We start from the raw sequence: 23,147 nt of genomic DNA, 5'->3' as shown, positions 1-23,147 counted from the left end.
TTTTTGAATATCTTCTAATTCTACATCTGTAAATTGAATGTATTTTTCTTGTAATTTTTCATACTTAGATTCAAATATGTCTTTTGCACACATGTAAAGTCTATCAAAGTGTAAATAGTCATAAATTAAATTGATTAATAAGTTCGATTTTCCACTGTTGGAAGCACCATTTATGATTAATCTAAAGGGATGTATAGGCAATAGAGGATGTTGATTTGGATCTTTAAATTCATCCGGTTCATTATAGTCTTTAATTACAATTTTAGAATACATTTATTAATTAAAAAACAATCTACTGCGAGTAAAAAATAATCTACTAAGAGTAAAAAATAATCTACTGCGAGTAAAAACTATTATTAAAATAAAAATATTTTTTTTTTAAATAATTTATTCTTTTAATGGTTCATATAGCGGTACTCGTGTATTGTGACAAATTTCCGCAAGAAGTATACAAACTATCTTTCCTTTGTTTGAATTATAAAATTCTTCTGGTAATATATTACTTTTATTTTTTATTAAAAGACAGAAATCTATTTTAGAAACAAATTCTATTACAAAGTCTTTATCAATATCTTGATATTGTATAATATAATCCCAATTTACATAATCTTGAAATTTTCTTATAAGGTCCACTGATAATTTTTGATATTTAGATACAACATTCATATTTAAACGGTCAGAATAATTTTCTATAAATCTTAAATCCAATCTTTGGAATCTTGATATTTCATACCAAGTCACTTTATCTAAATGTCTCTCAATAAAACGGATAGATAAGGTTTGGTATCTACATATTTTTTCCCAATCTACATCAGAGGCATGTTTTTCAATAAAAGGTTCATTGAGTTTTTGATATTGAGAAATAATATACCAATCATTTGGCTGTACATATCGTTCGATTAAAACTTCAGATAATTCAGAAAATTGAAACACATATTCCCATTTTAAATAATCTGCTAAACTTATAATTACATCTTCTGAAAGTTTCTTTCTAGAAAAGTCATTCCAATTAATTTCATTGGCCATAAGAAAAATTTATCTTTTCAATATGTAAATAAGGCTTTAATTTACAGCCTCCTCCTGTTAGCACTGATAATGTTAAAACTTCATTTAACTTTCCATACGCAAACATAGTTATCGCATCTTCATTAACATTTATCTCTTTATCAAGAAGTACTTCTTTCACTTTTTCTAAACGTATTTTTGGCTTTTCATTCATTTTGTCACAGGCTAAAAAAATTGTAATTTTCATATACATGTTTTGTGATAATTTTAAGTTTGAATCTAAAAGTTTTGAAGCAGTTTCGTTGAATTCAAAAGTCTTGTAACCCACACCTGTAAACTGAACAAGTCTATCTGTGGTAGCGCAAAAAGTTTTATTATCAACGTAATATTTATTAGCAACGTCAGTATCATTTATGGGCCATTTCACACTCGATATTCTTTCGTTGTGAGCATAATAACTTCTATTAATTTTATCCCACAGTATACAATAATAATCAAGATGTTTTTTGGTAACCACATCGCCTTCTTTTTCAGGTTCTTTTACATTTGATATGATTTTATTTTTAGCATCAAAATTATTTTCATCATGTATTAAACTTTTGTCTTTTAATTCATCGACATATTTTTTAGTTGAAGCATCATTGTCCTCTAGAGGAGTAGCTATATTTCTAATACATTTATTTTTAGCATTAAAATAACCGTTATTACGAATCAAACACTTATTTTTTAAATCATCTACATATTTTTTAGTTGAAGAATCATTATCTTCCTGAGGATGTAAAACATTTTTTAATAGTTTACTTTCCATATCATAATTACCATCATTCGTTAATTTAAATCCTACACCTGGTGGTCCTAAAGGTCCTTCTTTTATTTCATCGTCGTAAAGTGGATAATAAGCAGCCATTTATTAAAATAGAAAAAATCCTTTATGTTTTCAGAGTTTTAATCATTTTTATATCTTGAGTTGACATATTCAAGGAGCATTTGTTTCTTTCTTTCAAAATAAAGTAAAAAACATAATTTTTAGTAGTATTATTTCTCAACCTCCAATTGAATTCAATCATTAAATTACTTAAGTTCGTATAATTTTCATGGTTTACCAGGTTGAAACAAATTATAGGATACTTACTGAAATTTGAATAGTTTATCATACAACCTGTTTCAGAATTTATATTATTCATTCCTGATTCTAAAAGAGCATAATATAATCGATTATAATCATTTTTATTAAAGTCCATCATATAACTTACAGTGGGAACTTTAATGTTATTAATCATTAACCAACATTCTATCATATCCAAGTGATCAAACATCATATTATTTTGATTCATGTTTTCATTTCTTTCATCATATTGAGGAATGACATATAAACTTAAAACTTCATCAGATGTAGCAGGAATAGAATAAGACCCACTGGAATTTTTATAAAATACATTTGATAATGTTATAATGATCCCAATTTATTTCTATAGGAGTATTTGATAATTTTAATTCATTGAATTTTACAGATGCTGAATTTTTAAATCTAACATAAGGTAACCAAAGTGATAAATCTTCAACAAGAACCTTAAAATCTGGATTTTGAATATCTGTATACAACATATTTTTACTATCATTTCTTTGAATTTCTATTTTAACTTGGAAACCTGTCATTACTTTTTTATATTCGTTAAAGAAATCAAATATATACTTTAAAGGAATCCATATTTTTACTGTTTGACTATTTTTAGTAAATTTACATCTTTTTGAAAATCCTTCATTAAAACTTTCATTTAGTTTAAGGTTTTTAAAAAAATCAGTTATTTTGGTAGTATCTATCAGATTTCCATTATATTTGAAATTGTTTCTATCTACAGAATCATTTGTATCTACATAAAAGAACATGTTAGTAGCTTCTGATGTTGAATAATCAGGGGTGAAGTGTATTATCCCTAATACTTGATTCATAATGGCTTTATAATTTATAGTGGATTCAACTTCAGTATTTCCTATAGTCAACCTGTTTGAATTTATGAGACCTCCTCCATTCACTAGAGTAACATTTTCATTACTTATTACACCTCCATCTCCTTTTACAATTTTTAATTCTTGTTGCAGATATCCTGCAGAATATAAAATATTAGCATTTGTATCATTGATAAAGAAATTATATGTAGCATTTTCATGAATATTATTTCTATTTTCACTTTTTAATTCTCTATATTCAAAACTTTCAACGTCGTTATTATAATAATAACTAGTGTCTTTCAAATCGTAAATTTTATCCATTTATTTAGGAATAAAAAATTTCAATCCAGTACCATGTTTTTTATTTTTGGAAAATATTTCATTCCATTTTTCTCTCACAAGATCTTCTTCTACAATAGGACTTATAAAGTCTGAAAAGAAGCCTCTTCCTTGTATTTTTTTACTCTTTCTGTACAATCTTTGTTTATTCATTTATTTAGCAATAAATTTGTACTGTACTTCTTGTTTATTTAAATCAATTAGTTCACCTCTATGATTTGTAATTCTCATTCTAATTCGATTAATAGAATCAGATTTAACCGGAAAAAATATTAGTTTATCAAATTCTTTAGTATATAAACTTCCAGGAGGATTTGATGATGTAAAAGAATAAATAACTTGAGATTGAAACTGATTTATATAAGCTCCATCCACTATATCACAGTGAATATAAATATTATCATTACCATTAGCTATATCAGCAATAAATTTACCTTCTTGCTCTTCCTCTTCATATATTTTGGGTTCGAATCCTAAAATTTTGTACAATTCACTTTTAGATAAATCAATTTTATAATTCTTCTCGAGTTTAATACTAAACCTTTGTCTTTCTTCAATTATTCCAAATAATATAGGTGAATCATTTCCAAAATATTTTACCATATAACGATTCAAACCTCTTATACTATAATGACCATTTGGAATTATAAAATCTTCCCATTTGGCTCCGTCAAAGTATGAAAATTTATTGTTTTTATCCGTAATATTATTCCATGAAATATACATTGAAAAAGACTGAAGAGCTATCTCTGTAAAATGAAAAGGTCTCGAATACTCAATGGTGAAATCTTCAGATTTATCTACGTTTTTCGAATCTAATATAATATACTTCATTTATAAAGAACAATTTTTTCATTTAAATTACTAGGTTCTTGAGTAAATGAATATAAAACTTCAATAGGAGATTTATTTTTATTTCTTTCAGTTATATATTTCATACAATAGAAACCACATCTTACAGAACTCAGACTTTGTAAAAAACTATCGTTATATCTAATTTCTTTTCCAGAAGTATTTAAATAACTTAGTATGTTTTGAGGAAGAAAATCATTTTTTATTATTCTATTGTTATATTTATATTCTCCAAAAGGATCAAAATATTCAACAAAATTATATTTTGGATCATTATAATAACAAACCCAATGAGTTCCAGGACCTGTAGATACATCTAAATTTATAATTCCATTTTCAAATTTTCTTATCTTTTTAGGTAACATATCTATAGTAAATATACCTCTAAATCCTTTTTCATTTTTCATATTGTTTTCAATCATTTTGTTGGATATTCCCATGGCTGATAGACTCCCTTTCCACAAGGTTTTTTTTTTTACCTGATCCAGAAATTTTGTCCAATACTTTTTTAGTACCCCAACCAGCTGCTCCGCTAGCGGCTCCTAATGCTAAAGTAGAAAGTAAAGGTACTAAAAATGGTAAAAACCCTCCATTCTTTTTCAGTTGAGTCTTTGATATTTTAATTCTTTTACCTTTATCAATTTGGTTAATTTGTGTAGCTGTTAAATGTAAATCAAAATTGGGTGTTTTACTTTTATCTATTTGTAAACTAAGTTCTTCACCATTTTTATAAGCTGATTTCAATTTAGAAATCTGACTGTCGCTCAAGTGTACCTTTTTCACAATATACATTTATTTAAAGAAGAAATTTTGTATAATATTCCTTTACCTGTTCATTCGTTAAAGTTTTCTCTCTTAAAAATTCATCCAACAAAATAACGATTTGATTATATAATTTTTTACTTTTAGAACCTTTACAAATTTTATCTGTCAAATCAACTAAGATATTCAGTTTATCTTCTAAACCTTTTCCTGTGTAATGTCTACCTTGTTTAATGGCTGATAAAGCTTCTAAATACCTTTTCATCATATTCATTTTATAATCAGCATTATCAATCCTTTTCTGATACTCATCTTTGTTGTTTGTTAAATTTCTATTTTTGGTTTCATTTCCTTTTTCTCTTTTAAATTGATCTCTTTTTGCTTTTGCCCTTTTAATAACTTCTTCAATATCTTCATCAGTTTTATTCCACATTATTGAAGGTAATTCAAATTCTAATTCTTCTAGTAATTCTTTATCTAAATTTTTGTCTATATCTATTTTTAAAAACATACTTCCTACATCTTCAGTATAATCTTCCTCTGACTGATTCTCTATCTGAGGTAAAGATCTATAGGTCTCATTCATAGTGAAAGATAAATTATCAACAGCATCTTTTATACCTAGCAAGTTTTGTTGTCTAGAAGTTTCTAGTTTTTCCATTTGATGAAGTACAGGTTCGTGAAAATCGGCCAATGATTTTTGTATTCCTATATCTTCTTCTAATTTTACTTCATTATTTTTCCTAATTTCTGATTGTAGTTTAACTAATCTTAGATCATTTTTTAATTGCTCTAACAACTTTTCATTTCTCTCTTTTTCAATACTTTCCATTTATAGGTAGTAAAATGTTTCTAAATAAATGGAAGAATTTAATGACCTCAAACGATTTCCTGAAACATACAAATTAAATGAACTCGAGATAGGTAAATATAATTTAATATCACTGAGAAAAATAAATACAAAATACGGTGACTCTATTATAGCTAGATTAGAAGTAGACAATGATGAGAAAGATTTTTATCTCTCGAAATGTCATGGTGAATTATCTGATAAAGCTATAAGAAAAATTAATAGTGGAAAATATATTTTTGATTTTAAAGGTAAAAATAAATATTACGATTATGAATTACATGTAAAATAAAAAACGATATTTTCAATAAGGTACAGGATTTTTAAATATACTGATTTTGTTTAATATTTCATATAAAAATGTAAAATATAGGCCTATTTTAAATTTTTTTAATATAAAAAATAGGAAATTAATAGTAGTATATAGGGAAGGGCAAAAGTGTCCTGTAGCCCCCCCCCATATACTACTAACAATCGACCTTGGAACGAGGGCTATATCTTTCTGGACAATATACTTAAATATTAATAGGTCTTAGTAACGTGGGATCCAGTTTTCTTAATTCAAATTCCTGTTTTTCCCTTTTTGTAGCTGAAACTTCTAACTCTTCTTTTCCTTCAATAAATTTCAAACAGCCTTTATCCAATAACAAAACTTTAATGTCTTTTTTCCACCAGTCCCAAGTATCATGACATAATAAGTTAAAGTCTACTGGTAGCAAAGTCATTTTCTGTCCCAGTTCTTCAAAGTAAAAGTTCATATTATCGATACAAATTGTTCACGGGGCCCCCTTTCTAAAATGTCCTGGCCCATAACCAGTGTTGAGAATAGGAGCCAACTTATTAAGTTTCAGATACTGCAAACATCTATTATAAATGATGAATTCAATTCACAGAAAACTGTACGTTTATGTTTATACTGAAGATGATAAAACTTTAAATATAAAGAAAGAACACTATACTCAACAAAATTGAACATAACTCTTCAAAAGAAGAAACATACTCCATACAAAGCAAAAACATAACTAAATACAAAAGCGCCCACTTCCTTCTAGGTGCTACACAACAGGAAACGACTTCCCCCAGGAAGTGACACAACTTCCCTCAGGAAGTAACACAGGGAGGAGGAAAGTACTGCCCATCTATTTGTTTACATTTTCCAACAACTTGTAGCTTATGTGCAGTAAATAAAACTTATTGTTTTTCTTAATTTTCTATGCTTTTTCGTTGTTGCCCTTTTTGTATTTATTTATTCATTATGATATATATATATATATATACATACAATATATATACATACTATATATATACATACTATATATATATATATATATATATATATATATATATATATATATATATATATATATTGTATGTATATATATATATATCATAATGAATAAATAAATACAATATATATATATATACAGTGGAAAGTCGCACATCCAGAATCGGCGGGACTTCCCGAAGTCCGTATATTTAATTTTTCTGTATAATTGACCTCCAAGGTAAACAAAGCTTAAAATGATCTGAATCTAAGAAGCAGAAAATAAATAAACATTATTTTTCGGGCAATAATGTTTTAGTATTAGAATGATATCTAATCAATCATAAACAAAATATTAGAAAAAAATAATTATTGCTATTTTAAATATAAATATAGAAAACGAAAAAAATTCACAGTTATGAAAATATAAATTGCTCTCTCCGCCATTTTGAACTAGAACGATTCAAGCAAGAAAGGGAAATTCCCGTCATTCATTAAGGTGGGTAGGTGGAGAAGAAAAATTCATTTCCTCCTTACTTGTCATTCAAGTTGAAGGCGGGGTAGTGACAAATTCTTATTTTCTCTCCCATCATTGGCTATCAAGAAAGCATAAAGGCGTGGCATGCTGATTGGGTTCTCTTTATTTTTTCTTGTGTGACTAAAGGGGATTCCCCCTATACTTTAACATTTGCTGTGTTTACCCTTTTTCACAGTATTTCTTCTTCCCCTGACACTCAAATAAAAAGGTTCCAGGAAATGCCTCTTTTACTAGACAGCTGCATAGGAAAGAAGGGAGAGGGGGGGGACTCAGTAGTGCTCTTTTAAAAACAAATCTCCTCCCTTTCCTGCATTCCAGAGGAGGAATGTCATGGTCTTAGTAGATCTTCTGTGTTCTCTTTTCTGTTGAATTATGGGTTCAATGCATAGATCTCTAGAAGCTGAGAAGGGAAAAAACCTGTCAAAAGACTTGTTTTTTTTTTTTTTTTTTTTTTTTAAAGGAGAGGGGAAGATGAAGAAATGTTTGTTTATTTTGATTGTTAAAAAGTGTCTGGGAAATCGACCCTTCCGGAAAAGGGACGTCCGGATATGTGACGTTAGACTGTATATATATACATACAAATAAATTGACTAAGCATGCAAATTTAATGTACTTCTTATGATTATACAACCATGCAAAAGAATTGCTTTAAAAAAAATTATCATACCTGTCGTCCGAACTCACTGCACACAACTACAAATCCCCCTTCTCGGTCGGAAACGAGGACAAACTGTTGGATATCTTTATAGTCGTATGAAGCAATTGTAGAGCCACTTGTAACATCTTTTTGTTGTATGCTTGCTGGAGACAGTTCTAGTGTAACGGGTAATGTACTATCTGACCAGTGTAACTTTAATGCACTGTATCTCTGGAAAGAAGAAAATACAAAAACTTTACATAACTTTATTTCCCAAGAGTGAAATCTTTCCACTATAAACTACTCAAAACAACCATTTTACCTTGGCCCCAGTTGGGTTCAAAATTGGCTCGATATGGGTCCTTAGCACGCACTCAGGGACCAATATTGGTCTTAGAATGGTCTACATAGGGCTTATATTGGCCAAAATCGAACCTACATTTGCTAAAAAATAGACATGAAATATCGGGTGAATCTGAAAATTCTATATAGGACCACTTCCACCATAAACTACCCCGAGCAATTCCACTATAAACTACCTCGAGCTCATTTTCACCATTTATTATTGGTTTTCAAATAATGTAAAAAATCTTATTTTATCCATTGCCATTTTTTTCTGACAAAAGAAGACTCACTGCTGATTCACCCCAAAGAACTTCCATTCTTAGAATTGTTTCCTTATCTCCTAAGAAGTTGTAACATTATCTGATTTTATTTCCTTCAAGTTAAAAGCTGAGTCACAAATAACCACAAGCATTACACCTGAAAGAGAATATTTTCTGCTGAGGGTGGGTGGAGCACCATTCACAAACAAAAATCATTTCTGCATACTTTGTTGGCTGACATGACAGTAATGAATAAACAAATAGAAATATCGAATTATTTTTAATAAAAACAGTTTGCCATCTTATTTCATTTCAATTGTTTTTAATATTTAACCATAATTAACACTTTGCAAATTAATTTTTTATATAATATATATGACATTAAAATAAAAAAATTTATTGTGTCCCCAAAGCATGTAGGCCCTTGATATAATATATCCCTCTACAACAATATATTTATTTGGTCACAAAAATATTGTTGTAGCGAAATTTTACTGTATAATATTTATATAAAAGAGGAAAATTATTATAGTTATAATTATATAACTATAAAAATTCTCCCTCATAACACCAGCAAACATTCTGAACATTTCCAATCAAACACCTAACTCCAAATTCAAAACTGTAACTCAAGCAAAGTAGATTATTCCATGTAAAGACAAATATAAAGTAAATTTCTGAATTAAATTTAAAAATGAAAGTGAAGGATACTTACAGGAGAAGAATAAGTTGAGTCAGCAAATTTGCTTCTAAATCTCTAAAAAAAATTATAATAATAAAGTAAATAAATAAAATAAAAAAATAACAGAAAAATTAATTTTAGAATTTGTACAGTTAAATAATAACGAGCATCATTGTACAATTAAAATGAATGCAAAACTCAAATTCTTGGCAGTCAAACTTTATTAATGAAATGAAATCTCTGTTAAATGAAAGAACATATAAATTTGCTTGTTTGGTAAAGGTGTTGAATTAGTAGAAAAATATGCCACAACCTCTGAGCCATTAACAAAATTAACGATCTTACTATTATCTCATTATTTTTATCATCTTATCTTATTTTTTATCATTAGAGCTCCTAATTAACAAAAATGAAGTATATTTTCTTATTATTTATCAAATTTGATTCTTCGTTAAGGCTGTTTATGATTTTGAATCTATTTGCTTTCATCCACCAAACTTCAATTTCTTTCATGACAATACAAGATTCAAATTAATTAAAAAAGAAATAGAAAAGTATCATAATTAACTACTGAAAAACAGCATAACAAAAAGATGAAAAAATTAATTTCACGCTTATAATACTTGGAAATGACAAATTAAATAATGTTTATTTATATCTTAATCTTTATTACAAATGGTTCCAAAAAGAATAATCCAACCCATTTATTTAAATAAAATTAAAGCTTTAAAAAAAAAAAACAATCCTTAGGATACAAAAATATATTTTCAACATTAAAATAAACTACACTTTTGAAGATCATGTTTTAATAAAACAAGAGATTGGTAGGCACTAATATTATTGTAATCCCTGTGGCAGAATCTTTTCGGGCTTTTTATGACATGCCTATGCTAATATTTTTCTCCAAGATATTTTTAAAAAATAACAAATGTACATGTTACTAGTATAACAGAAGCTGCCAACTTAAAAGAAAAAAAAAATAATAATAATAACTTTCTGCTTAAAATGAAATAATATAACTTTTTTATTTGAATTAAATTTTTTTTCTTAATTTTAATATTATGGCTGATATTCTCACATTTTGTAGAGGGAAAACACACTAATTATTTTTTTCTTCACATTTTGTAAATCATCATCACACTTAAAGAATAATAAAAAATTGTGAAATCCATAGCAGTAACTATTGAAAAAAAGATTGACTGTGAAATCATGCAAAGACTCTTCGAAAAGGGGTTACTAAATGAGTGCTTCTTTCATTTCGAGATTCAGCTGTTGTAACAAACAATATCGTATTAAAAATATAGGATTTTAAAAATAGGATGTGTAAAATAGAAAAAAACACATAATAAATATAACAAAAATTTCTGCAGAAAAGAAAACCAAAATTTTTTACTTTCCAAATGAAAAATCTTTTTGCAAGAACTAGGTTGTGTTCTGCGACTATGTCGCTGTGACCTTACGATTCTGCCACCGAGAATGTAATAATAAGGTAATGTAAAGAAAGGTACCGAACAAATTTCTCTAATTGAAACTTATTGAGAATATCTTGCCAAAATAATTGAGAATATTCTGCTAGCAGAGTTGCACATGCAAGTGCAATAATCTCACCAAACCCAGCTCAGTAGATGCACCTGCGAAATCCAAAGTATTTTATCAAACATGTAAAATGATTGGTGATTTTACGCTACGAACCAAATGTAAGTGAAATTGATTGTGGCCGAATGAATTGTTAAAACGTTGAATAGAACAATGTGAAAAGCACGCTTTTGCATAATACACGGAGTTGCTTAGATGGTTTATATTGTGATATCGAAGAATGTCTCCAGATGGAAATTACGTGCCCCCATGGCACCGTTGCGAAGTTACCTCCAGTTGAAGAAAATTTAAAACAGACGTGCCTTTAACTACAAGTCATGATTAGAAGAGAGAGAGAGACGCTCACCCACGCTCTCGTTTTTATATCCCCACCAAAACCACCACCGTTGCCATCATCACAAAACTCATCAGGAAAATTAATTTTCAAATAATATTATTGCCTTAACAAAAATTGAAAGATAATTACGAAAAAAATAACTTATACATAGTGTGAAATATCTGAATCATCATTGAACAAAGTTCAAAAATTTAATTTATCATAATATATCAAATTAGCAGAAGAAAAAAAATTAAACTGAAAAGTAACATTAGAAACTTGCTCTGGATCTTTACAACCCAATAGTAGAACTGATGTTGCCATGTGTTTGCTCAAAAAGAAACTAACTTAACAAATGCTAAAAAAAAAAAAAGGAAACTTGTTCACTACATTAAATATAAATATAGTTAAATATATTTTAAGAAAAAGTTAATAGCCAAATAAATTTAATTCAATTATATATCTAAAAAAACTGGATTTTTACAGAAAGTAAAAATATTAAAGTTTATCAAAAATAAAAGAGATTTAAAAAGTTAAAGGTTAACAAAAACATGTAGAATTTTTGAATTCTACATTTGCCAGTGACAAAGTTGGAGATCGCATTAGAATAGAGGGAATTATGGATAAAAAACATTATCACAGAATATTGCAGCATTACGCTTTTCCATATGGACAGAGAATCCTTGGCCAAGGATTTGTTTTTCAGCAATATAATGATCCGAAACATTCATCGAAATTATGTAGAAACTACATTGCATTAAAAGAAAAGAAAGTACCGAAATACAAGGATTGGCCCCCTCAATCCAAGATATTAATCCTATCGAGCTATTGTGGGAAAACTCTATAGAAATGTTAGAAAAATGCAATGTACCAATTAAAACAAACTTTGGAGAAGTTGCTGGAACCAGATCTCAACTAGAGTATTGCAAAATTATGTGCTGCTGTGATTAAGGCTACAGGAAAATATTTTGAAAAATACAAGATAGGACGGATTCATAACTAACATTAGAGTTCTTACCACATAAGTGTACTTATAATTAACAAAATAAAATTAATTTGTTGTGATTTTCAGTTTAAAAACATTGTTATTTGTTAATTTTTAAAAATTCCAGAGTGTGTAAACCTTTTAACGTTACTGTATATAAATATTTATATAAATATATAAAGAACTACACATATATACAAGCAGGGGATAGAGCTCCCCCCCATTCTTGAGAAACTTTTGCAGTCACTGATGGCAATGGTGCCATAAATAAATAATATTAAAAAAAAGATTTAAAATAAAGTTTTTTTAAAAATAAAAATCAGTTTATTCAAATTAACCTGATTTAATAAACCTATTTTAATTAGAACTATTAATTACACAAAACAAAGAATAATTTAAGTTTGAACAAAAAATTTTAACTTACCAATGCTTCAGTTAATATTTCTGCTCTATGTTCAGAAGAAAATTTCATGGACTCAATTTTTCGACCTTTTTTCATATTAATTATGAATTCATCACCTGTCTGTCCTTTTCCAGTGGGCGTGATGTTTATAAAATCACTATAAAACCACTATAAAAAAAATTGCACATTATGAAAGAATATTTTGAAAATACGCACAAAAATTTACATTCATTAATAATCGAGGATTTGTATGACTATTATGAACCCTTGAAATTTTTATACTGCACTTTTGAGTAAAAGTTAACCCTCGTGGCAGAATCGTGGCGATACGACGACAATGTCGCAGAATGATACAAAGTTCTTGCAGAAAGATTTTTCCTTTGGGAAGTAAAAAATTTTAATTTTCTTTTCTGCAGAAATTTTCCTAAGATTTTCTCTTTTCTTTAGAATTACATTAAAAAGATGCCTTTCTCGCACTTCGGAGTGGAAAAAAATTCTTCTGACTTCTCTATTTTCATTTGAGAATAATGAAAAATAAAGAATAATGAAGTAAAAAATTTAGTTTTCGTTTCCGCACAAATTTTCGTTCTATTTTTCAATACAGTAATTGCATTGACTTCCGCAAAGTTTTTAAAATCTTACATTTTTAATACAATATAATTTAACAACTGAATCTCAAAATGAAAACACACATCATTTAGCTACCCCTCTTTCATGCGTGTGATTTTGCTTTCCACATTTTTTCGGTAATTACAGCTACGGATTATACGGTTTTTTATTTTTAATGTGATGAGGATATACAAAATGGGGAAAAGAAAATGATTAGTGTGTTTTCCCCTACAAAATGTGAGAACATCGCCTATAATATTAGAATGAAAACATACTACATATTCAATTTAAGAAAATTATTTTATCCAAAAAAAAATTTTTTTTTTTGAAGTTGACGCTTCTGTTACTTTAAATTAGTAACATGTGTATATGTTATCATTAAAAGTATCAAGCAGAAAGATATAAATACTGGAGAGGTATGTCCTCTCCAGTAGTGTATGAAATTATTTCCCTTCTGTTGCTAATGCTATGAACGCTAATATAGAATTTTTAAAAACTAATAAAGCAAAATTTATTTCTGAAAAAAAAATATTTTGCAATAGGTAGCTTACCATACAAAAAAAAAGCCAAATATATTAAAATATCAATTTTTTATGATTACGTTGATTTTTCAATTGCCCAGCAGCAATATATACAGCTCTCAATAGAGACAATTTGTTTATTGGGTGTATAAGTCGACCCCTGAATTTGTTCTTATTCAAAATTTCCCTTTTTAATAACAATTTTAAAAAAATAACTCAAGGATATTTTACTACTAGTATTTAAAGTAAAAAATAGTTCATCAAAGTATTGGGACCATAATTTCCGTATTGAGGTTACCCCTATGTACTAAGAATCCATATCCTTCAAAAAAACATGTTTAATCAGAGTAAAAGATTAATCAGATCTATATCAATAATTGCCGAAAAAACAATCGAAACAGTATAACGATTTGCGATACTATGAACATAAATTAAGCATGTCAAAATGTGATTATTTGAAAGCATGATTCAATTATTATGTGAAAATTTCTGTAGAAAGGAAAAGCAATTTTTTTTACTTTCCAAAGGAAAAATCTCTTTGTAAGAACTCTGTAACATTCTGCAACAAAGCCGCGATTCTGCCACAGGGAAAGTTATATAAAAATAAAATAGTGCTAATGAAAAGTAATCTAATCAGAAAATGAATTCAATTTACAAAAGCAAAAAAGGAGACAAAGAAGTATATAAACTATTAAAACATTAATCAAAATGGAAAAGCGCCTAAAGCAGCTAAAACCAAATTAGCTCTCTGTAAAAAATAAAATTAGTGTAAAAATATTTTAATTTTTACTGATTTATGTTTATTGAATTTCTAAAATATGCTAATGAAAAGTATAATATAGGTAAAAAAAATGAAGCATTCCCGCAACAACCCGCTGTGGGCCAAGGGTCACTCAAATTAAGGATACAAAATTTCACGACTAAAAAGACACTGAACACTAAGCAGAATTCTGACACTTTTTCCTATCAAAGTAAAAAATGCACCAGCATGGGACCACAAAAAGAAAAAATCCACACTTTTTACATTTTATATGATGTGTGAGCAGTGGCGTAGTTTTATTGTATGTTTGGAGGGGATTACACCTTTTGACACATATGTATACCTGCCAACTTGTACAGTCGCTTAAAAAGATTTTACTATAAAGTGGCAGTAAATGAACAATTAAAGTTGGAAAGATTTTTTAATGATTAAACGAATTAAATATTTAAGCGAACAAATAGATCATATTTACATATTTTTTAATTATTGATTTGTCATGGTAGGTAGAATTTTCTTTTTTTTTAAACTGGAAAATTGAAGATTTATTACGTCAAACTGCTATAATGTTGTTACTACCAGGAAATGTTTTCCACAACGGCCGTACAAGTTTGCAGCTAAATATATTCTAAATGTTTAAATTACGAGAAAAATGAAAATATTTTATGTCTACATCTTACTTACGAAACCGAATAGCTCATTAGTCAAGTAATGTATAATTTCGGTGTTTCAAAACTACGCCACTGTATGTGAGTGAAGTGAGAGGGGTCAAAATCCCCCAATTAAACTACAATGCCATAAAGATTGACCCAACACTTGTTCGGAGCAACAACTGAGCAGAACTATTGAAGTGTCCACCCATTGACATCTAAAAAGGAAATTTAACATTAGCTTCATATAAAATGATTTTGTTTGATTAAATTTTATTTGTATAAGCTTGTTATTCAATTAAGTGGGGACGACTGTATTTAATTGCTTAACATTAAATTGCTAACATATAAGTAAATGTTCGAAAAAAATAAAAGAAATGCCTACCTGGTTAGTAACTTCTATTTTCCCAGGATTATAAGTAGAAATGCCCATGGTTCCAACAGAAAATATTCTTTTGTACCTGGTGAGATAATAGACTCTTTATCTTACAAGATAATAACTGATGAGATAATAGACTCTCATGTTAAAATCTTATGATTTCATTGTAAGATTTTAACATAAAATTACTAAACATTTTGCTATTCTAAAATGTGTCTCATTCAAGCTAAGTCAGTGTGCGTAGCCAGTTTTCAACAAAAAATGAGCAACTTTCAAGTACTTATTTTAAGCACTCAAAGAATATTTTTAAGCACGATATACATTAACAAAGTAATTATTCTGACAAAGAACTCTTTACTGAATTATATTAGTCAACATAAAAAGATCGAGAGATTTTTCAGTTCGATATCAGAGGGTGGAAAATGAAGCCTGAAATTGAGAATATCTTGCAAAATGCAGCAGAGTTACGCACACGAGAGTGCAATAATCTGACCGAACCCAGCTTAATATATATGAACATACGGACTCGCAAGTATTTCATCAAATATGTAAAATAATTGGCGCTTTCATAGGCTATGGACCGACGATAGGCAGAAATAGATTGTGGTTGAAAGAATTGTGAAAACATTGAAAAGAATAATGGGAAAATCCAGGTTTTGAATAATATGTGACAAAAATCGACATAGTAAAGAACAAAATCTAATTTTCGAAAGGGGAAAAATGAGCACTTTTTAAAAACACCCAATGAAAAAAAGCACCTTTAAAAGCTTGTAAAAAACGAAAATCGAAAACAAGTATCTTTAAGCACTTCTTAAAAATGCTATGCACCATGTTCAAGCTGTCTAAGCGGTAATAAATTTACATTAAAAAATGCACATTAGCACTTTCAACTTTTTTTTCCCATCTGCATGACTTGGGTTCTGATCTTTTTGAATGGAATATTTGGAATCTATTCAACGGAATTTTTCCTTACAAATTTCTTAAAGGCAGCACATACCTCAGTAGAAAGAGCTAAGGAGAACTTAATATAAAAATTGAACAATTATTTTTCAAGTTTTGGCCACTTTCTATAAAAAATAAAATACACCTGCAATAAAAATATTATACAGGGTGCGTTCTGAAAGTAATGAGAATTTTATTGTGACGCGCCAATTGATCGGCGCAAAGTCTTTTTTCGATCGAGTCTAGGCGTGATGGAGTGTTCGTTCACTGGTATGCGATAAAGTTTTGTGGGCGATTTGGGAAGAATGTGACGAAAACTCATCACATGCTTCAAGGTGACTTTAAGGGGGAATGCATTTCGTGATCTCGGTGTGGAAGGTGGCACAAGGCTTGTAACACCCTAAACTTGTCAAAATGTGAGGTACATGGGATTGTGACGGAGGATTTTCAAATGCAAAAGGTCTGTGCCGAAGGTGTTGACAGATGAGTAAAAAGAAGTTCGAGTTTTGAGCAGCGAAGAATTGCTGAAAATGATGAGTTGGTGCACCAGCCTCCCTATAGCCCTGACTTGGCGCCGTGTGATTTTTTTTTTTTTTTTTTGCTCCCCCGACTAAAAAGAGAACTGAAGGGAAAGCACTGGGAGTCGGTGGAGAACATCCAAGCTCATGTTACAAGGTTCCTGAGAGGCATTCCTGTTGAGGAGTTCCGGGTGCCTTCCAGACGTGGCAGAATCGTCTCTGCAAGTGCATTGATGCACAAGGGAACTATTTTGAAGAATTTTAACCATTTGTACCCATAGGATCAATAAATCTATTTTTCCCAGAAAATGCGCATTACTTTCAGAATGCGTATTACTGCATCACCCTACATCTTACCCTTAATATTCGAACTGGGCCACATATTATATTGCAGGATTGCTGGTATACCCTACCAAAGGAAATTATTATAGGCCAATTAGGGGGCCAACAAAGTGGCCCTACAGGTTTCTATATATGCAGGGATCTGTCTAGGTTTTTTTTTACAAGGTACTTATTTTGTGAAAATCTAGACATAATTTGCAAAAATTAAAAATTTTGTTAACAAATCAACACAAAAATAAGGTAAAATAAGAAAATATTTTCAAAAAATTTTCACTAAAAATAAAAATCATGACTGTTAAATTTCTATATATTTTTCCCATTTATTCAAAAATAATTTTGGTATCGTAAAATTTTGGGCTGAAAATTTTATCCAATTTTAAAAATCTAAAAAAATTATTGTCATAATTAAATTTCAACTTGAATTTAATAGAAACATACATTTAACAGTAATAATACTAAAAGTTATCTTCATTATGAGAACATTTTCCAATTGGGACATACAAAAAAAAGTTTCCCAGAGAAAAAAATTTTTATAAAAAAAAAAATAAAGGTCTATAAGAATGAATTTAATATTGTTTAAAATAATAGTTTGAATTTAGACTTCCTGTAATCTTTACAGAGGGACAGCCTTTCATTTAAAAAACTCCGCTATAAAAAACCCTTTTCCTGCAAACAAAGTGGAAAGCGAATTCTTCTATTACGATATAATAGCAAACCACGAGTGGGCTATTTTGCAAATCAAAATGCTTCATTAACACTTGGGTTTGTTGTTTTTAAGAGCTTACACAATTTTAAAAAACAGGGGGTTGAAGTTTAGAACTTGCTTTTTTAAAAGTATTTTGTGAAACCTTTTTTCCTTAAGTTGAATTTCTGAAGGTACCGCTAAACAGTAGTAAATTTGCCCTAGACAAACCCCTGGTATATATATATGTAATACTGCGCTGAATAGCGTAAAATGAGGAAATATAATATACTATACAACTAGTATATAACTACAATAATATACTATATAACTAACTTTCCCCCTAATTTTGATTGAAGTAAAAGTTCACACAATCTAAACTGAACCATACCATTGCGAAAAATAGATTTGTTTGCCTATTAAAATATCAAGCTTCCAAAAAAAGAAAAACTATTTTAAACTGTCAATTTCAAAAGAGTGTGTTATGAACATACTTTCCTTTCCATGAATGTTTTGTGACAGCAAAACAAGCAACATCTTCATTGTCTTTCAGTGGATTCATTGTTATTCTGAAAAACTAAAAATTTAATTTTTTTTAGAAACACTTTTAATAATCAAATGAAAATAGACACATACCTGCCAACATTGGAGAAATAAAATAATGGAAATCTTACTAGCAACATATTTTAGGCTACGAGTAAAGCTTTGATGCATAATCACGTAAGTATAAAAATAAGCATAATATAAGCACTTACATTCAGTATCGTATTACCAAGTATCGGGAGAAATTTGCTTTTGTGGTGGATTTTTGATGGAACTAACCCGCATTTGCAATACATGGAGGGGAAAACCAAGAGAACCTCCAACGGTTAGCCTGACGGCAAAGGGACTCTAACCCATGACCCGTCTACAGATGATATTTTACGTCAACACTATGGTTGTATCGTCCAGCCATCGCTGGGATTTGAACCCGGTTCATCTAATTGGAAGGCGAACATTCAATTCACCGAGCTATCACGGCTTGACTTAAACTATTAACACTCAACATACTGTAGCACTGGCAATAGCACTATCTGTTGAAATAAAGAATTTCAGAATTTCTTCAACAAATACGAGAAATTTGAGAATATACGGGTAAACAGGAGATAGTTATAAAATACAGGAGTTTTCGTTAAAAAACAGGAGACTTGGCAGGTATGTAAACAGGGGTTCCAATTTATTTTTGGGAAACATAATTTAACTCTAATGATTTTTAAAATTTTAAGGCATTAAAGAATTTTAAGAAATTTTATTCATTTTTTTGTCGGTCTTTTAGAACTAGAGAAGTCTCACTGTTGATTATGCACTATTTACCTTATTTCTTTTCACCACTGTGAACGGCTTTTGTTTTCAGATTTTAATACCCCATCCTTGATGTAAATAGATCACCCCAAGACCTTCTATTCTTAGAACTGACCAGTGTGGGATAACCCATTAAGCCAGACTAGGCCTCTGGAGCCCCCTTATAATGGATTTTTTGAAAATAAATTTTAAAAAATTAAGAAAAATAATGATTTTTAAAAAAAAATCAATTTCAAATATACATTAACAAAATACAATAATTTTTTTATATAATATTAATCAAATTTATTTATTAATTATTAAAATTTAATTTATTATTATTAGTCATCCGGAAAGGGTAACGTTAAATGAGTAGCACTTCCGGCATCTTCCTAGGCTAAGTTCAGCACCTGTCGTTAAAAAAAACTTCTTATGCAGAACCAAATGGGGGATAATTCCGTATTGTGATCCGTAGCGCCAACTACAATCGCCAATGTGCCAAATAGATTTTAAACTTGCAAATTAAAAAAAAAAATCATGTACGTGTTTGCTTGGGGGTGGGTACGAGTTATATCTTTCGAGTTGGACCCGTTCCGTGATGTTTTTTTATTTTTTAGTTTCTCGTGGGCCACTGCCCGGAAGTTTCAAAGACTTGGTGATTATTCTGCCACGATACGGAAAACTTCCCACCAAATGCGTGGAATAAGTATGAGCCCAGGAAGTGAAACTAATTGAAGCAAACCCTGTCAAACTTGGCAGACAAGAGAACTGTTTCTTTCAGACAATTTGCTTCGAGGGAGGAAGTTGAAAATAGAAATGCAGAAAAAAATTATACAAGAACGTCTGATTACCCATCCCCCTCTCGCAGAATGTTAGAGTTCTTGGAGAAAGATTTTTCTCTTGAAATGTTAAAAGTTTGTTTTCTTTCCTACGGAAACTTTCCCTTTTAGTCACAGATAATCACTTTTTGAAGTGCTCCATTTATGCCATATTGATTTTCACGTTGGTTTTAAATATCCTGATAAATTTCAAACAATAAGGAGAATTCGAATAATACATTTGAGTATTTACTTTATAAGGTAATAATTCTATCAAAATTTTGGCAGTTATTGCTATTGATTTCTCCGTTGCTTTTAAATCCACTTTTTATATAATATTATTTATTACTACAACCTAATTTCGAAACGTGACACGCTTTCAAGGAGTGCTATTCGCGTGATTTCGTCAGCAATCTTTTTTTCCGGCAATTACTACTACGGATTTTGAGTTTACAAAAAAAATTATATATATATTTTTTTGTAAACACAAAGCATTTTTTACCTTAAATTAGTAACATATTTGTTATTATTAAAAGTGTCCTGCAGAAAGATATTAGTGCTAGAGAGTTTTGCCGCAGATAGTTGGAAAAAATTCTGCCCCAGGGTGGTTACCTGGATTACGCTCCAGCTGGCATGGCCGAAAGCAAAATATCAAGATGAGAAAGTTACCAGTTTATTTGAAAGACTATATCAAGGGCTGATATAGGTTAATAAAAAATTATGACTTTGTAAATAAAAGGAGTGAATGTTAGTTTATTTGTAAGACTATAACCAGGACTGATATAGGTTACTAATAAAAAATTACGACTTTGAAAATAAAGGGAGTTAATTATCAGTTCACTTGTAAGACTATATCCAGGACTGATATCGGTTACTAATAAAAAAATTATGACTTGAAAATAAAGGGAGTGATTGTCAGTTTATTTGTAAGACATTGTTTTCACTACAGCGCGAGAATGCGAGAATCTCGCATATTTTTTTATTTTCTCGCATTAAAAAATGATTACCGCGAGAAATTCGCACATTCTATAAATCAATTTCAAAATTCGCGAATTACTCGCACTTTGGAAAAAGCTTCGCATTACGCCATTTTGAATAAAATTCGTTTCACTTTTTTTCCTGGATCTTTCCTTATTTTTAACATCTGCCCCTTTATCTAGCTTCCCTATTTACCAGAATTGTTGAGAACCATTTTCGAACAACAGAACACTACCCTACCGAACCACGGAACCCCTTCAGAACACATTTCTTTGCAACCTCGCGTTTACCGTAGTTAAGTTTTCTTCGTTTAAGACATTCAAATTTTTTATGCACTAATGAAAGACGGACAAATACCTTGTAAAGGCAAAAGCAAAATTTTCTATGATGATGCAGCAAAAATATTCAATGCTTTAAAAAATAGAAGATGTTAAAAACGTATTATAATTAGAGAAAAAAAAAATTTTTCAAGACTATTTATATTATAAGAAATATATATAAATATATATAATATATATATAAGAAATCTCACCCTGTTTTTAAGAAAGGGGGGAAAATTCTCACCCATTTTTTTTTTCTGTGATGAAAACACTGTAAGACTATATCGAGGACTGATAAAGGTTAACAAAAAATTATGACTTTGAAAATAAAGGGAGTGAATGTCATATTTATCTTTTCTAAAATAAGGTACATATTATTTGTAAGGAGGCAATACCAAATTTGGGAACACATAGAGACAAAATGTAAACATGATTGTTCACCATTCTTATGCATATCTGCCAACTTTTACACGTTTGGCGAAAAATTTTATTTCTATAATTAAAGTGGTAACAAAATGTATAATTTCTATAAATTCCATGCATTTATAAACTTAATTTCTTAGGAATTAAAACTTAGGAGTTCGAAGGAATTAAAAGTTGGCAGGTATGCTTCTTAAGTTATTAAAAGCAGTGTTATCATCACTCTCATAAACTTTATTTAGTAATTATTAGTACAAATTTGTTCTCAGATCTAAGTATGTTAGAATGTAGTACACAACTTTTCCCTAAATAATAGCAACTTACAATTTCCCCATTTTCAAAGATATGTTTCCTAATAATTCCCGCCTAATCAAACAGAAAGGTGACAATAGAAAAGTGACAAAGAATAGTCTGTTTCGAAATTTGTTATAAATTAATTAAAAAGGATTCAAATATACTTAGCAAAACATACAAATTAAAAGAAAAATATTTCTAACAAATGCAATTTTTTTAATAAAAAAAATTAAAATTAATATTTCAAAATACAGACCTCTTCCACCTAGGATTTAAATTAATCAATACAAATATTTACTATCATAAGGACACTTATATATTGAAATAGTAAATTCGCGCTTTCTAAATAGGTGTAAAAAATTCATATTTGGGAATAGTTTCCCGAAACTTTCAATCTGTTCGTAAATAAACAAGATTTTGTTAGGTACCAATCAATTTAAGTTAATATTCAGAAGGAAAAAAATTTTTTACAAAACAAGCATTTGAATAGATATGGGGAAACCAAAACTCGGAGGAGTATCTACATAACCAAGCAGTCACGCAAAATCAAATTTTAAGAAAGTTACGGTTATGAAGTTTTCAATATCAAAAAATAAATAAAAGCCGCATAGTTAATTTCGTGATTTATCTTTGCAACCGCAATAAATTTAAAATGCTTTCTTTCGAGTCGCGCTCCAATATTCAAACTGAGAACAAAGAAGTACACTCACTCGGAAAAATGCTTGACATCACTGGCTGCGGTCAGTGTGCGGGTGGGTGACCCACTTGGATCAGTTTGCGTAGGGACCGAGGGTGTGCGGTATTGGTCCTCGT

At 29.3% G+C, this 23,147-nt stretch overlaps 1 protein-coding gene across 2 annotated transcripts in view; it reads right to left on the bottom strand.

Moving 5' to 3' along the window:
* Positions 1 to 22,906, bottom strand: part of Rme-8 (receptor mediated endocytosis 8) — a 175,301-nt gene extending 152,395 nt beyond the window's left edge. For both annotated transcript variants that reach the window (XM_087168523.1, XM_087168524.1), the window contains exons 1-6: positions 22,591 to 22,906; positions 18,679 to 18,761; positions 15,707 to 15,782; positions 12,806 to 12,952; positions 9,518 to 9,559; positions 8,228 to 8,428 (exon numbers count right to left, since the gene is read on the bottom strand). In XM_087168523.1, the coding sequence (XP_087024649.1) occupies positions 8,228 to 8,428; positions 9,518 to 9,559; positions 12,806 to 12,952; positions 15,707 to 15,782; positions 18,679 to 18,746 (534 nt within the window). In that variant the 5' untranslated portion in view covers positions 18,747 to 18,761; positions 22,591 to 22,906. The remainder of the gene's footprint in view (positions 1 to 8,227; positions 8,429 to 9,517; positions 9,560 to 12,805; positions 12,953 to 15,706; positions 15,783 to 18,678; positions 18,762 to 22,590) is intronic.
* Positions 22,907 to 23,147: the final 241 nt, after the last annotated feature.

The sequence above is a fragment of the Parasteatoda tepidariorum genome, chromosome 7 (genome assembly GCF_982258835.1).
Source record: "Parasteatoda tepidariorum strain Cologne lab strain chromosome 7, Ptep-v5.0, whole genome shotgun sequence".
Taxonomy (NCBI): domain Eukaryota; kingdom Metazoa; phylum Arthropoda; class Arachnida; order Araneae; family Theridiidae; genus Parasteatoda; species Parasteatoda tepidariorum.
The sequence above is the reverse complement of the archived record's forward strand: the minus strand, read 5'-3'. Positions and strand labels throughout refer to the sequence as shown.